This window comes from Artemia franciscana, chromosome 7 (assembly GCF_032884065.1).
Source record: "Artemia franciscana chromosome 7, ASM3288406v1, whole genome shotgun sequence".
NCBI lineage: Eukaryota > Metazoa > Arthropoda > Branchiopoda > Anostraca > Artemiidae > Artemia > Artemia franciscana.
The window spans coordinates 17,112,748-17,129,543 of NC_088869.1; the positions used below are offsets into that span (position 1 = coordinate 17,112,748).

Consider the following 16,796-nt stretch of genomic DNA (forward strand, 5'->3'; position numbering starts at 1 on the left):
TCCTCCAAATGTCAGGAGACCGTCTTCCGAATGCTGCCTAGAGTGGCAACCCTGTCTACGAGGGTGGGCGAAAAAGAGGGTGATCGAAACACACCCTCAGACGACAGTACGACCGAGACCTGCGGAGTGCTGAGCTGTCGTTACAACCACAGTGGGAGGACATCACGGCTGCTGCTCTGCTCCGAGACGTTTGGCGAGGCTTCGTTGATGCTCTATGTGCTACACCTGGCCCTGGAGGAGCTAAGGTAAGGGAAGGTTTGGCATTGGCTGAGTACAAACAAGACTTAGCCCAAGGAAGCTGAAATCGATGAACACCAATTGCATATAGTATTGAATAAAAATCCGTGGATAAAGCCAGGATTGGAAACATTGGGGACAATGTTAGATAAATTTAATACAAAAACAGTGTTGAATTTTTATTAAGTAAAAATCAATGCATTCAATTTTGTTAGAGTGGAGCAGTAGTATCTTATTTTAGGAAAGTTTCTTTATAAATGCACCAAGTTAAGAGCCGATCAGGATAGTAAAATTTGAAAACTTTTTTCAGTAGTAAAATAATTGATTTGGCTTCTGAGCGGCTCGCGTTTAAGCATTTTTTTAAGTGTTTTTTTACTGCTTTATTACTTTACTACTTTAGTGTTTCCTTTACTACTCTATCATTTCTTTCTATATTGTACTTCATGTTCATCTTTTCCAATAACCCTTAAAAACATTTTAAAATTAATTAAATAAACGTGAGTAATGCTTGCTGGGTTGTCAAGGTCGTCCCTTGAGGTTTTTGGTCAAAAGCGTCAGATAGGTTGTCATCGACAGGTATTGTTATTACCTTATTCATTAGTCAACGTAGAAAGATTTGAGTCCGATTCAGTAAGTTAACCCACAAAAAGACATAATACACTCATTTGTGCTTACAGACAAATTTTCTTTTAAAGGCCATATAAGTGCCTTTGCTTTCTGGATTGGATCAATCCTTTGCTGATCAGCTTGGCTTTGTTGCTGAGACTGTTGAGAACTTTGTTGTGCTTGACTAGGCTGGACCATCATTCCCCCCTGCTGAATGCTGCCCAGACCAACTTGCTGTATCATTTGAACCTGACTGGATACACCTTGTTGTTGCATTTGTTGACCAGGATTTGGCATATAATTTGGAAGTAGATGACCACCAGACATTCTAAAATACATTCAGGTTCAAGTTCATTTATTTGTCAATCATATATACATAACATGCTAATATACAAATACCCAACAGAGAGGTTCTTTGGTATAGTAAAGAACCAATAGAACACCTAACCTAAACTAATGAAGGATAGCGGGAATCTCTTTTAATATGAATCTCCTGAAAAACTTTCTTGGTGGTTCGGGACAATCCGAAACCCTGATAACCCACCAAGCTAAAATATTGGTATGATGAGAAACTCATAAATACTGAAAGGATAACAGATATTTTTCAAGAGATAAATGACCAACAAGAAAGCTATTTTGGGAACTTTAGAAAGGCTATTATAGATGATTGAACATAAAAGACATTTATTTTGTGTCCTGATCCCTCCCCCCTGCAAAAAACGACTTTCAAGTGCTAGTAAACTTGTGCTATGTCAAGTTAATGTTTTCGGTATGTACACAGACTTTTAGAGATGATAGAACATGAGTGGAATTAGTTTTGTATTTTTATCCCTAAATCCCACCTTGAAAAAACAATAAAAAAAAAACGACAACCTTCAAGTAGTATAAAACCGTCATCAGTGCTAGGCTCAGGCCACATTAGTCACACTTTCATGTAAAATCACAATTACACACGACTAAAGTGCCAATTATGTATGTAATTTGTCGATTTGAACAATGTTTAACTTTCATGGATAAAATTTGGCTTATCCATACACAGATAAAATAGGATCGCCCAATCACAGTGAAGATTTAAGGTGCATTTTCTTTTAAAATGAAAAAGTTAGAAGCTTAGAACTGTAGTTTTTATATGTGTAAGGCAACATTAGTAGGTAAGAATTTATACAAGCTTTTCAGATAAATTTTCTGCTATTTCTATTTTATACTTCTGTGACACAAGCGTAGTGTCAGAATCAAGAAAACACATCTGATTCATAGATCTTGGCATATTTTTTTTACCGGCAGATGGCTATGATGCATTCCGGGTATTTATCTAAACACAAGATAGTCCAGAGTGCAGCGGAAATATGACCAACAAACATACCCAATCTCTGATCAAGGGAGATTCGACTCCTATTTAATACAGTGAAGTTACGTCCTATTTCCCAAATCAAACATCCTTGAACCATTATTCAAAAGGAGTAAACTTAAAATCAATGACACTAAAACTTATTTACTAAATCCCCCTTTAAAATTGGTTTTTAAAATTTCCCCAAAGATTTAGGGAAATTGCAATGCAAAACTGCACCTTTTTGTGCTTAAATAATTCACTGATACTAATGTATTCACTTCGTTATGCCCTGAAAATTACTGCTCATCGGATTCAGGGCCACTTCCAGCTCCCCTCCCTTTGCAACAAGGTTCGCAAACATTACTTAGCAAGGATGGATGTGAATACCGCACGGATGCATCTTCCCTCTTCCCAAATATGATAGTCATACCCTTCGCAAATTTTTATTTTGGATCCTTAAAGGCAGTGGCGTCAATTGAGGAGGGAGGTGGGGAATTCATGAGGCCCCTAGAATTTTTCACCCTTCTAAATTTTAAAAATATCTTTTCTGGGCATATTTTCATTCGAATATACCCTTTTTGCACTTTCCCTGATAAATGAAAAAACGCAACATTTACCCCCATACAGACTTAGAAAAATACTAAGATTTTCAAAAATTGACACCAATCCTTCAAGGTAGCCTACCCTTAAAGTGACACCTTGCTGCTTATTATTTGGCAGCAAAAAATAGTTATTAACAACTACGAAAGCTAATTTAAAACAACTATAAATACATGCTTCAGTAAATAACAAAGTGCATTGTTTCACTTAGCCCCCCCCCCACCTCCTGTTGACTAAACATAGAGCCCACTGAAAATATTCGCACTATTCGTGGTCAAGAACTGTAAATTAGGAGCAACTTGGCCTAATAGTGATCGAAACTCTAAATAACGGAGTTTTGGTTACAAGAGATTTATAAAAAGAATTTTTTTTTTATGCCGATTCCAAATATATAAGATTCATCGGCTTTAAGGCTATGAGTCTGAGAAATATTTGCCTGATTTTCGGAAAAGGGATGAAACACCCTGAAAAGTCAAGGAATCTTAATGAAAATTGGACCACCAGATTCAACATATCAGAGAACTCTACTGCAGAGGTTTCAAGCTCCCATCTGAAAAATTTAGAATCTTGTATTTTCGCCAGAAGAATCTTTGTTAAAAAGTACTAAATAACTTCAGCGGGTAGAGCAGGGTATTCGTGGGGGGGGGATAGCCATCATATATTGAACAATTTCTGTTCGTTTCACGTTTTAATGTTGCTCGTTACTTTCAGTTGAAAAAATTGCGTTTTTATATATTTAGAATATCACGACTATATTTCGTCCCACCAATTCCCTATAAAATAGACCTAATGAAAAAGAAGGGAGTCACAATATAGAAAAATACTGTTTGAATTTACAGAGCGGACAGTACGTTTATCCATCAGGAGAAGGGGGTAAAGTGACACAATACAATTTGGAAGAATGAGACAGGTAGGCTATATATTTATGAAGAGTTTAAAATAGTTTTCTGAATTTCTGATAGCCATTTTCTAATAAGGTACAATGTGTGACTTTAAGGATCCCTTTAAAGACTCAGGGTAAAATTTGCAAAGGAAGCAATTAGTATATTTGAAAACATTATAAAAGACACAATCCGTGTTGTGTACACGTTTTATGTAGCGAAAGTATGAAATAAAACAAATTTACCACACATGAACATGACCCTATAATCAATCAGGTTGCTGATTTGGGATTTTGGAAGAGATGCACATCTCTTATCAATAGTTGGCTTATAATGCGAAACAGCGCTAACATTAGCAAATTTAAACTTTCGTATGTAGCCTATAGCTATAGCCAGGCATTAATGACGGGGAAGGGAGAAGGCAGTTCGGTTTGTTGGGAGGGGGATTACCTAAGAAATACATATTTTGGTAAATTTGTAGCTGAAAACATAGTTTAGCTAGGATTTAAAGTTAATAAACCACTTTATGCTTTTTTTAATCCTCTTTCATAATTCAATAATCACTTTTGGAAGAAATAACATTTTGAGCCCTTAATGGGGCCGTAAAACAGTCCATAGTAAAACAATGGACTGTGGGCCGTAAAAATGGCACATGGGGCCGTAAAACAGTCCATAGGTAAAACAGTCCATAGTAACCAAGTGTCTAAAAACATGTTTGAATCAGAACAATCTAGTGAGAAAAAATCGCCATTTACAGCTGATTCGGGAATGCTAGCTTATTAATTTCATTTGTCTCAATAGTAAAATTTTATTTTAAAAATAAACTTGCAGGATTTTTTAAAAAGAGCCGGAAACCCCTCAAATTGACGTAAGAGCAAAACGAACAATTCGTATCCCAATTCTTTGAGAATGACTCCTGAAACATAAGTTTACTTAAAATTAGAAATCTTTTCTAAAGAAATAAAGAACTTCAGTGCAAAGAGTGGGTTAATGAAGAGGGGGGGGGGAGTCTCGCTAACATACGGAATAATTTATGTTTGTTTTAAGTTTTAATTTTGTTCCTAAATTTCAGTTAATTTTTTTTATTATTTATTTAATTTTTTAGAGCAGCGCGCCTATTTTCTTAAGAATTGAACAAAAACTGGCTTAATATTTTTTTAGATGTTAAATTTTACTTACAATTTAAATCTCAAAGAATCTTCCATTTTTCATTCATATATCCTGCAACTGATGACTATTGAAATTTCTTAGATTTTCAACCGTTCGAAACGGATTCAAAGTATAAACTGGCTTTGAAAGATGAATGTTTTTTTCATTCAAACGTAACCAACTGAATAATAATAATAATAATGATAACAATGAAAACTTTAATATTGTCTTTAAATCAGACTAATTGTCAAAGTTGTAATTGGCCCATAGAGTCTCGATAACATTTCCTTTTCTGGTAAATGTTTAAAATAAATAGAATTTACAGGGACAGGTGGAGGAGAATATGGTACTTAAGGCTTCTCCAATTTAGATAAAGATTAGTTTTAAAGAATTTAGAAGATTCGTTTCAAGGATGTAAGTAGCGATATATGGTTGCAAACCCCAAAATGTTTTAACTACTTAAAATCAATAAATGAATAAAAAATACCACTCGAAACCAAGACCATAGCAAGTATTTTTGTTCGGGGGAGGAACTTACAAAATAAACTTATAAAAACACATAAAAAATTTGGGTACTTGTATGATATAGCCTCGACCACTCAAGTTGTTCATCAATTGACGCATTGTAGAACCGGCTTTTTTCGTTAGTTTCTTTTAGCTAAACGTGAGACAAGACAAAGAGAGGTGATAGAATAGATGAAAAATATATAATTTAGACTATATATTTGCACATTAGTGGGCTGGGGTTAAATATTTGGACAGTGTGAAGATAGAAAACAATTCTTACTTCATAATGTGCAGAAGAATTTCACGTAACAAATTAGACATACAGACTCGCTATACTTGACTCCCACCCCCCCTAATGTGCATATATATTGCCCAAGTTTGTTTGTTTGTAAAGTATAATGTTTTTATTATGCTTAGGTATATTTCATAAGGATTGAGCTTTTAATAATCACAGCCAGAGAAACAGGTTCTACTTAGAAAAAAAAAGTTTTTTTTTTAGTTGAAAGTAAGGAGCGACATTAAAACTTAAAACGAACAGAAATTATTTCGTATATGAAAAAGGCTCCTTCCTCATCAACACCCCGTTCTTTACGCTGAAGTTTGACTCTTTCTCTCAACTCTACTTTTTAAAACAGTAGAAAACTTTAGCGTAAAGAGCGGGGCGTTGATGAGGAAGCAGCTCCTTTCATATACTGAACGTTTTTGAATCAATGCATGTTTTGATTTTGACTCTGCACAGAGGAATAATTAACACAAAATTTGCAAGTTTATTATTTTTTGTGGCTAAATGGCTTTCTCATAGTTTTGATCGAATGATTTTGAGAAAAAAAAGGAACCGTGGAGGAAGCCTAGTTGTTCTGCGATTTTTTGGTTACTTAAAAAGGCAACTAGAACTTTTAATTTTTACGAATAATTTTATTAGCAAAATATAAACGTAACTTATAAATTAGCTTAAGTAACGGACTTTTGTAATCTCATGTTTTTATTACATATATGAGGGGCTCACCCCCTCGTCAGTAACTCGCTCTTTACACTAAAGATTAAATTTATCCCAATTCATTAAGAATGACCCCTGAATCACAAAAGCCGTAGAATAAATAGCTGAAATCACTAAACATACTTTAGCGTAAAGAGCGAGGTATTAGGAGGAGGTGAGCCCCTCATATGCGTAATAATTTCTGTTCGTTTTAAGTTTTAATGCTGCTCCTTACTTCCAGTTAAAAAAACTTTTCATATTTATTTTTTCATTGTTTTCTTTTTTTAAATAATGCTAGAAAATCCTGCAATCCCTTCATGGAAATTTCCTTCCTCCATGACAAATTCCTCGATGGAAAGTTCCCCCAACATATCCCCCTCTTGTCAACCCCTCCCCCAACCCAAATCCCGTCGGTTTCTTCATTTCGGTGGCTGGGAATTAACGTTAGTAAAACTCTAAAATCCTTACGGACTCTCACTGTTGCTGATTGCAAGAAGAAAATCCAATTAAGTTACTCTAAAATTGTTGCTAACCGAGGTAGATACAATAGAAAGTCTCTTGCTAAATTATACTCGGTTTTTATAGATCATTCGGTTTTGTTTCTTTCTGGTATTTACCCTATTTTTCATAAAAAAGATATCAGTTCAATTCGTTCTTATTATTTCCGTTTTTCCCGTTTTCTATTGTATCTGCCTCCATGGTATAGGAATAGGAGCCTCATATCTATTTATAGTTTCCCGGATATTGGGTCGAAGCTCACAGAGCTTGCTGGCAAAATACCCCAGTCTACTTATAAGTATCTGCCCGCCCACGGGGGCCTTACTCGTTTGCTTTAGTTTCTTGTTTTTTCTGTTTTGTGCAGTGTTTGTTTTGTTTCTTTTATTGGTACTCCGCTTTGATTTTTTGTAGCGGGTAAAAATAAATTATTATTATTATTATTACTATATGTAAGCACTGGTCAAAGTTTGTAACTTGTAGCCCCTCCCACGGGGACTGTGGTGGAGTAAGTCGTCCCAAAGACATAGATATAAGGTTTTTCGACTATGATTAATAAAATGGTTATCTCAGAATTTTGATCCGTTGACTTTGGGAGAACAATTAGCGTGGGAGGGGGACTAGGTGCCCTCCAATTTTTTGGTCACTTAAAAAGGGCACTAGAACTTTTCATTTCCGTTAGAATATGCCCTCTCTTAAGATTCTAGGACCACTGGATCGACACGATCACCCCTGGGAAAAAAAACAAACAAAAAACAAACAAACAAATAAACACTCATCCATGCTCTGCCTTCTGGCAAAAAATACAAAATTCCACATTTTTGCAGATAGGAGCTTGAAACTTCTACAATAGGGTTCTCTGATACGCTGAATCTGATGGTGTGATTTTCGTTAAGATTCTATGACTTTTGGGGGGTGTTTCCGCTATTTTCAAAAATAAGGCATTTTCTCAGGCTCGTAACTTTTGATGGGTAAGACTAAACTTGATGAAACTTATATATTCAAAATCAGCATTAAAATGCAATTGTGTTGATGTAGCTATTGGTATCAAAATTCCATTTTCTAGAGTCTTGGTTACTATTGAGCCGGGTCGCTCCTTACTAAGTTCGTTACCACGAACTGTTTGATGAAGAATATTAAGTCAGCGCTAAGTCATACAAGTACCAAAATTTGTTTATATAGATTTTTGACACGTTTTTACAAGTCAGACTATTTTCTTCTTTTTTTTGGGGGGGGGGAGTCAAACTCCCTAACCCCTCCCCCTCCTAGATGCGGTCTTGTTCGAAACACACTTTATATTATTCAAGCTCAAACCCGATAACATTAATTTCTGTGGTAAAAGAAATAGCAGCGGAAATGACCAAACTAACAATTAATAATTTGTCAAGTTCAATTAGCTATTGACAAAATGATATACAGAGGATATAAAATCAACTTACGAAGAGACTACCCACTTCCCGCCATAAGGTGTACTTCCCAGAACGGTGTGTGCGCCACACAGTTTTGTCACGCTTGGTAGCATCCCTAAAATGCTTCACACTCTCCACAACACTTGGCGCAGTTCCGCCACAGTTAGGATGCATTACCTTGTGCATAGTATTTCTAAGAGCGGGCAACCCTTCGCCACTTACAAGCCCATTCAGTTCAGTAGGCAGAGGATTGGACACATTCCCATGTGCCCGGACAAAATGAAACCAAAGGGCAAAAAAATCACATATTTTTAGAAATTTGAAGCATAAAAGGGTAATAAAGGGACATATTTTGTAAATGTATGACATGGAACGAAGCATTTCCCAACTGGATACATATTTCGGTGATAAAATGTCACATTGCACTAAAGTAGTGCTTTTTCTCGGTTATTTTTATTTTTGGAACATCCAGGTTTTGCCAGAATAGTAGTAGAAGTAGTAGCGAGCAAATATTGCCTTTTTGGTCAATCGATCATTCCCCCTCATCATTTCCTGAAAATTCAAAATCAATGCATTCAGTCATTCCTCAGTTACGCACTAATTGATAACCTGTATGCACATATCGTGTTTTGATTTACTTCCAAAATCCTCTTAACATTCTCAAAAAGGTTCGCCAGAATGCCCTTCGTCTTTTTGGACACACAAAGTCAAATATATCCACCTTTCCCAATAATAAATAATACATGTAAACAATGGGCAGATTGCATAACTTACAATGCTTGCCCTGAGGTCAGTGGTGTGGTTAACTTCCCCCAGAGACATAGTTACTCGACCTTTCAACAATGCTGAACAAAATGCCTATCCCAAAATTTTGATTGGATGTGTGTTGGGGAATTATGGGCACGGGAGAGGGCTGGGTGCCCTCCAATCACTTTTGACTCTTAAAAAGAGCGCGAGAACTCTCAATTTAGAATCAAATGAGTACCTTTCCAAGTTTATGCGACAACTTATCCTAAACGAAGTGCCTTGGTGAAAAATAAAACATTGTGCCCACACTGCTTTTTACTTAGGCAGCGTTGCTTTATTTCTGCTTGTTTTGTGTATTATGTCACTCTTCAGTTTTCTTTAAAAAACTTCTTCTTGGAGAATGTTTTTCTTGGTACCACCAATTCAAAAAAAAACTGTTTTCAACTGAACGTAAGGAGTAACATTAAAACGTGACCCAAAGCAGAAATTGCCCCGTATATGAGGGGGGCTACCCCTTACTAATCCCCCTTTTTTACGCTAACGTCTTGAGCCTTTTAAATAGATTTCTCATTCAAATTTAACAGCCCTTGTGCTTGAGCAGTCTTTCTTCAAGAATTGTGACAAAAAGCCAAACTTTAGCGTAAAGACTGAGGGATGAGGAAGGTACAGCCTCCATCATATAAAAATAATTTCAAGATCAGTCTTTCTCCTTACTTTCAGTTGCAAAAACTTGTTTTTCTTAATGTAGTTTCTGATCATTTTTAAATCATGCGAGGAGAACCCCCCTCCCCCCCCCGACCGTGTAAAACTCCCCTTGAAAATTCCGACTGGAAACTTCCTTCCCCACAGAGAGTTATCCCCGTGACCCCCCCCCCACCCCTTCTGAGAAAAATTCCCCTAGAATAATTTCCGTATATGTCCCAATGAAGAATACTATATGTAAACAATAGACAAATTTCATAACTTACGGCCCTTCCTCCAGAAGTTCTAGGGATCATTGCATTCCCAAAAACCTTTCAACTACGCTGAATCAAATAACCATCTAGAGAAATTGATCAGAAGTATTTGAGGGAAATGAGCATAGCAGGGGACTAGCTACCCTCCAATCTTATTAGTAATTTAAAAAGGACAGTAGAACTTCTATTTCCATTCGAATGAGCCCTTTCCCGATCATCCAGAATCATTGGTTCAATACGATCACCTCTAGGGAAAAAACAATACATAAACACGCATCCGTGATGCGTGTTTATTCCGACAAAATGAACTGTATGATATTGGCTCATTTTTTAATTGACATAGTTTTATTACATCATTACGGGTTGATTGCAAAAATACTTGGGACGCTTTTTTCCACTTTTCTGGTTAAGAAATAAAGTGTTTTTTTTTTCTATTTTAAATTTTATGCAATATTTCAAAATTCTGTCAAAAATTCAAAGACGTAGGTTTGTGCAATAGCGTTTTAATAATTCTCTTACTTTAAATTCAAGGTGGATGCAGAAGGGACTTTCAATAATACAAAATTTGAAGCTACATAACTTTTAGTCTAAAATGTGACAGAAGCCATCCTATAGACAACTTTGAATATATACGTATGATAATATAAACAGTGCTTACAAGGCCGTATCCAAGGGGAGCTATGGGGTTTGAACCCCTCGTGATTGTTTGTCCGACTTATAAAAACGTAACAAAAATGCATATAAACAATTTTTTGATGCGTTTTTAAAAGTATTTTTGGTTAACTTTTATTTAAAAGCCTATCAAACAGTTCGTGGTAACGAACTGTAGCAAGGAGCGACCCGGCTCAATAGTCACCGAAACTATAAAAAATGGAATTTTGATACCAATAGTTACATCAAAAGAATCGCATTTTAATGCTGATTTTAAATATATAAGTTTCATCAAGATCAGTTATACCCATCAAAAGTTACGAGCCTGAGAAAATTTGCCACATTTTAGAAAATAGGGGGAAACACCCCCTAAAAGTCATACAGTCTTAACGAAAATCACACCATCAGATTCAGCGTATCAAAGAACCCTATTATAGAAGTTTCAAGCTCCTATCTACAAAAATGTAGAATTTCGCATGTTTGCCAGAAGACAGATCACGGATGCGTGTTTATTTGTTTTTTTGTTTGTTTTTTTTCCCAGGGGTAATCGTATCGACTGAATGGTCCTAGAATCTTGCGAGAGGGCTCTTTCTAACGGAAATTAAAAGTTCTAGTGTCCTTTTTAAGTGACCAAAAAAATGGAGGGCACCTAGGCCCCCTCCCACTCTCATTTTTTCCCCAAAGTCACCGGATCAAAATTCTGAGATAGCCATTTTATTCATCATAGTCGAAAAACCTAATAACTATGTCTTTAGGGAAGACTTACTCCCCCGCAGTCCCCGTGGAAGGGGCTGCAAGTTGAAAACTTGGACCTGTGTTTACGTATAGTAATGGTTAGTGGAAAGTGTACAGACGTTTTCAGGGGGATTTTTTTGGTTTAGGAGGGGGGGGGGAGATGAGGGGGGGGGGGGTAAGTGGAAGTATATTTACATGGAGAGACTTCTCATGGGGGAAGAGAATTTCAATGAAGGGGGTGGAGGATTTTCTAGATTTATTTGATTAAACAATGAAAAAAAAAATGCGAAGTTATTTCTACTGAAAGTAAGGAGCAGCATTAAAACTTAAAACGAACAAAAACTATTATGCATATGAGAGGTTTACCTCCTCGTTATACCTCACTCTTCACGCTAAAGTATTTTTAGTAATTTCAACTATTTATTCTAAGGCCTTTGTGATTCAGAGGTCATTCTTAAGGAATTGGGACACAATCTAAGCTTTAGTGTAAAGAGCCACTTAGCGACGAGGGGTACATACGAATATAGAAGTTCGTTACGTAAGTTAATTCGTAAGTTACGTATATTTTTTACCAATGAAAACGTTAGTAAAAAATTTAAAGTTTTAGTTGCTTTTGTAAGTAATCAAAAACTTGGAGGGCTACTAGGCCTCCTCCTTCGCTTATTTTTCTCAAAATCTTCCGATTAATTGCAATTAATTAATATGCAAATTTCATTTTAATTGTTTATGTGCGGAGAGTCAAGATCAAAACATGCATTAATTCAAAAACGTCCAGAAATTAAATAAAAAAAACAAGTTTTTGTAACGGAAAGTAAGGAGCGACATTAAAACTTAAAACGAACAGAAATTACTCCGTATATGAAAGGGGCTTTCCCTCGTCAACGCCCCGCTCTTTACGCTAAAGTTTCTTACTGTTTTAAAAAGTAGAGTTAAGAGAAAGGGTCAAACTATAGCGTAAAGAGCGAGGCGTTGAGGAGGAAAAGCCCCTTTCATATATGGAGTAATTTCTGTTCGTTTTAAGTTTTAATGTCGCTCCTTACTTTCCGTTACAAAAACTTGTTTTTTTTTATTTAATTTATATTGAAACCTACGAATTTTATTGAAAAACCCTTTTACTCCTCTGTCTTATATATCTGTCTTAAATATTTCTTTTATAGCACTGCCCCTCCCTTTGGCCAAGGAAATCAAGGCTGTAAGTTTCATGCTGATCGAAAGAATAAATTTGTCATTATTCATGTCCTAGTTTTTGGACGAATCATAATTATTTTTCTGTTTTTCCTGTGCAGTGGAGCTCCCTTGGTCTATGAACTTAACGGTAAGTTTTAAGTGGAAGAACAAACAGTTGTGACCTTTTCAAGCCATATTTTTGGGGCACATTCTTCAACATACATATTTTTTTGCACATTAGGGGTTCCATGTTGCACGGACAATTACAAGCTTCTAACCAATAGAAACAAAGAACTGTTCAGTCCATTTTGGTCTTTACAGTACCCCCTCCTCTAACAATATTCGAGGTTCCCCTGGTCCTGGTACAGATCCCGAAAAATATCAAGCTGATCAAAGAATTAAGCCTTATTGCCGTTTTCACACCTTACTTTTAGGAGCCTGTGCCCCAGTATCAAAATTTGTTTCTAATTTGAAAATTTGTCCATGCACTTTCGGAGGTAATTTTCAAGCTTTTCAGAAAACAAAGTTTTGACACTTTTTTAGTCTCCGTTTCCGGAACAAATCCATATTTTTTTTTATAGTTTTTTCTTGTCTATTGGGACCTGGTCAATTTACTTAAGAATATTAATTAAGCTTCGCTTTTAGACAAGATCGAATGCACTTCGTGTCTTTTGATTTAGTTAACCCCCCCACCCCAATATGCCCTGAAAGTCTTAGTCGTTTCTAAGATCTTGCACGTACGCCCATTTGACCATCTGGATGCACACAGTGTCTTTTGATTCAGCTCAACATCTCCCTCAAGATGCCCTGCAAGTTTCAACTTAATTCTCTGAGACGTTCCTAAAACATTGCAAATACGACCTATTGACAACTTAGATGCACATAGTTCCTTTTGATTTAATTCAATATACCCCTCAACAGGCCTTGAAAGTTTCGACTTGATAAACTTAGCTGTTCCTTAGATATCACAGATACACCTTTTTGACAACTTGGTTGCAAGTATTCTATTTTAGTTGAACATTCCCAACGAAGTGACCTGGACTCTTTCCCCTTAGTTCTTTCTGGGACATTGTGCAGATGCCTCTTTGACAATCTGGATACTTACACGGTTGTTATTTAATTTTTTTTTACATCCCCTTAACTTTACCTGAAAGGTTCAACTTGATACCCTATTCTATTACTAAGACATTGCATCTCTCTGCGACTTTGAAAACCTGGATGCACTTAAGCTTTTTTGATTCAATCAAAAAGTTTTACTAATGGTTGGGGTTGATGCAGTAATCACAGTCGCAATCGAAGAAGTAGCGGCAGCAGTTGCAGTCAGAAGTAGGCACAGTCCCAAGTAGTTGCAGCCACAGCCGCAGGTGCGAGTAGTTGCCGCTACGAGTAGTTGCACTTGCAATTAATGGCGGTAGCAGCTAATTGCAGTCACACGTACTCTTAATCACAAGTAAATCCAATTGCTATCAAAAGTGTCACAGAAACAAACTTTTGCCGTCACAGTCGTAAATAGTTGCGGTTACAAGTAGTTAGAGTCATATGTAGCCGCCGTTACAAGTAGTGGCAGCTACAGGTAGTCGTTGCAGTAGTGTTAGTAGTAGAAGGTAGTGCTAGTAGTAGTAACAATAGCAGTTATAGTAGTAGCATGCAAACAATGTATTTTGGTTATCAACACCCCTCTCAACATGCCCTGAAAGCTTTAACTTAATACCCTACGCTATTTCCGAGATATTGCTGATACACTCTTTTGACAGCCTGCAAGCACACACTATGGTTGATTTAAGTCAATATTCCCTGAAAGTCTCACCTTTACAGCCTTAGCCTTAGAAGTAGTAGTAATAGCAGCAGTAGTTTAACATCCTGTTTAACATTCCCTGAAAGCTTAATCTTAATCCCTTAGCTTTTTTGGAGATCCAAGATCAAACACGCCCCCCTTTCCCTATATTCTATGTGTAAATAATGGGCAAGTTGCTTAACTTACAGCCCTTGCTTCGAGGGCTTTAGGGGGGGGGAGTAAAGTAATCCCCAGAGGCATACTTATACCTTTTAACTATGCTGAAAAAGAACTATCAAAATTTTGATTAGATGTCTTTTGAGGAAGGGTAGAAAAAAGAGCATGGGAGGGGGGGTGAATACCCTTCAATCGCTTCTGAAAAAACGCTAGAATTTCAACTTCCACTGGGATGAGACCCCTTCGAAGTTTATTTGACAAACGCTTCTTCCCTATTAAGACAGCTCTCTTGAGCTGCAATGGAGTAAAGAGGCGTTCGATAATTCTGCAAATGTTTTTGCGCTGCTTGGTTTGTGCCTTACCACATAGCCAGATTATAATTTTTTGCTCATGGCAGACTGGTCACAAGATCCGTGTTGCTTCGGGATATCGGATTTTTTCTGATGAAATCGGATAAAACATCAGTCAAAATAGGAGTTAATTGAGGAGAAATTTCATCACCACCAATTTTTAAAATATGTTTGAAAGATCGTTCTACTTGTTCAAGAGCCTCACTTATTTATTTAGCAGTTGAAATTAGTTATTTGGCCTATGTTGAAATCTTTTTTTTTAATTAGACAGTCTAAAGCAATATTAATTAATAATTTTAATATTTTAATGAAAGAGTTAAAGCAAAATGGTCTAAAAATTATGGTTCTCAAATGTTAATATTCTGTAATGAATATCACCCCCCTTGCCCTGCCCTCTTCTGGATTTCATTTTTTCTTGTTTTCGATTCGATGACGTTTTAAGGCAAAGATCTGAAAGACTTTTGGTTCTCTCATTGAGCTACGTGGCTATATGAGAAGAGACATATTAGCCAGACTTTGTCAGTTGATAGCCCTCCCTGAGGAGAGCTAGTATTTTTCTATGTTTTTGCACTGTCCAGCTTCAAGAGCTCTGCTCTCTTTTGGGGCATAATATTGTTTTTGTATTGTTTAAATTGAATAAAGAAATAGTTGAAAAAAAAAATAGGTATAGAACGGACTCCACTACATCCTTGTCTTTTCGTCAGTTCAGCAGGTCCTGCTTTTACATAACAAATGAGTTTTTTGTCTTCAGCAGACATATTTTAACTTAAGAATAACATTTTAAAAGTTCTCAAGCCTCCGCTATCGCAAATTTTTAGAACTCTTGGCTCAATAGCAATCCATGTCCTTTTTTTTTACTAACCATACCTCAAATAAAGCTTATCCTAAAAAAAAATCGCCATTTACAGCTGGTTCGGGAATGCTAGCTTATTACTTTCATTTGTCTCAATAGGAAATTTTTATTTTAAAAATAAATTTGCAGGATTTTTTTAAAAGAGCCGGAAACCCCGTGTTGTATCCAATTTTTCCAACAAAAAATAGCCCAGAACCTCATCAAGTGATGCGGTTTTGGCATCAAGCAATGCATCAAGCAATGCCTCCACTGCTTAGAAGGGAACAAGAGCTTTTGTCCGTTAGAGTCATCCATTAGAATCATGTCCGTTAGCATCTGCAGTTCTTTCAGTGACTCCTTCCTGAATTGCATTTTCCGAGTCGTCTTCTTCAATTTTCTCATTAATTTTCACATTTACCAATAAAGTATTATATTCTTTTTTTCTGAACAGTACAAACATTTTCCATTCTTGATCTTCCTTGGGTGGGGGGTGGGACTGAAAATAACATGATTTTTCTGTGACCTGTGGAAGCTTTTCCTCGACATTTTACTAGATAACGGACATTTCAAATCTCAAACAAAGCTATATCATAAATTCGCGGCATGTCAAATAAAAAAAAAATGTTTTTCAACTGATCATATTACGCTAAAATAAAAAAAGCCAGAATTTTGAAGTCCTTAAATGCACTTGCATAATATTATAATGAGGAATTCAATTGGTTATTATTGCCTACTCTTATGCCCAATCAACAAACATGTGATCGCTCGAAAATTGAAAGAAATATTTTTGGCAAATTAGCAAGGAACATTGGCAATAATATTTTCTGTCTCGAGAATTTGTTTTGTGCGTCCTCGACCCCTTTTTTTTTCAAACTCTACTCATTCTCTTTCAAATTCTACTTAATACATCAAAATGATAACTACTATCCTCACAATGCTTATATAACCTAACGGTTCGTTGAGCAAAACAAATGGGTCATTTCCGAGTACCCGCATAAAGTCCCAACTTCATGGCAAGTGACATCCATCTTTTCCCTGCATGAAGTTAGTGCTTTGGGGGAATCGCTGCCGAACTGATGAGGACCAAAAAGGAACCGGTACAATTCCTTTCAAATCAATGGAAGAACCATTTTTGGCAATAAAATAATTTTTTGTGGCTTTCTTTTACATGCAACGAAAGTTAAAAAACAAGCTTTGTAAGTAACATGGGTATATTA

The 16,796-nt window shown here is 36.3% G+C and overlaps 1 protein-coding gene across 3 annotated transcripts in view; it reads right to left on the bottom strand.

Moving 5' to 3' along the window:
- The window catches only part of LOC136028913 (mediator of RNA polymerase II transcription subunit 29-like), a 44,514-nt gene that overhangs the window by 23,554 nt on the left and 4,164 nt on the right, over positions 1 to 16,796 (bottom strand). For 2 of the 3 annotated variants that reach the window (XM_065706875.1, XM_065706876.1), the window contains exon 3: positions 913 to 1,171. In XM_065706875.1, coding sequence (XP_065562947.1) covers positions 913 to 1,170 — 258 coding nt within the window. In that variant the 5' untranslated portion in view covers position 1,171. Of the gene's footprint in view, positions 1 to 912; positions 1,172 to 4,833; positions 4,967 to 16,796 lie in introns of those variants that run through there. The other variant, XM_065706874.1, reaches the window with a different exon arrangement.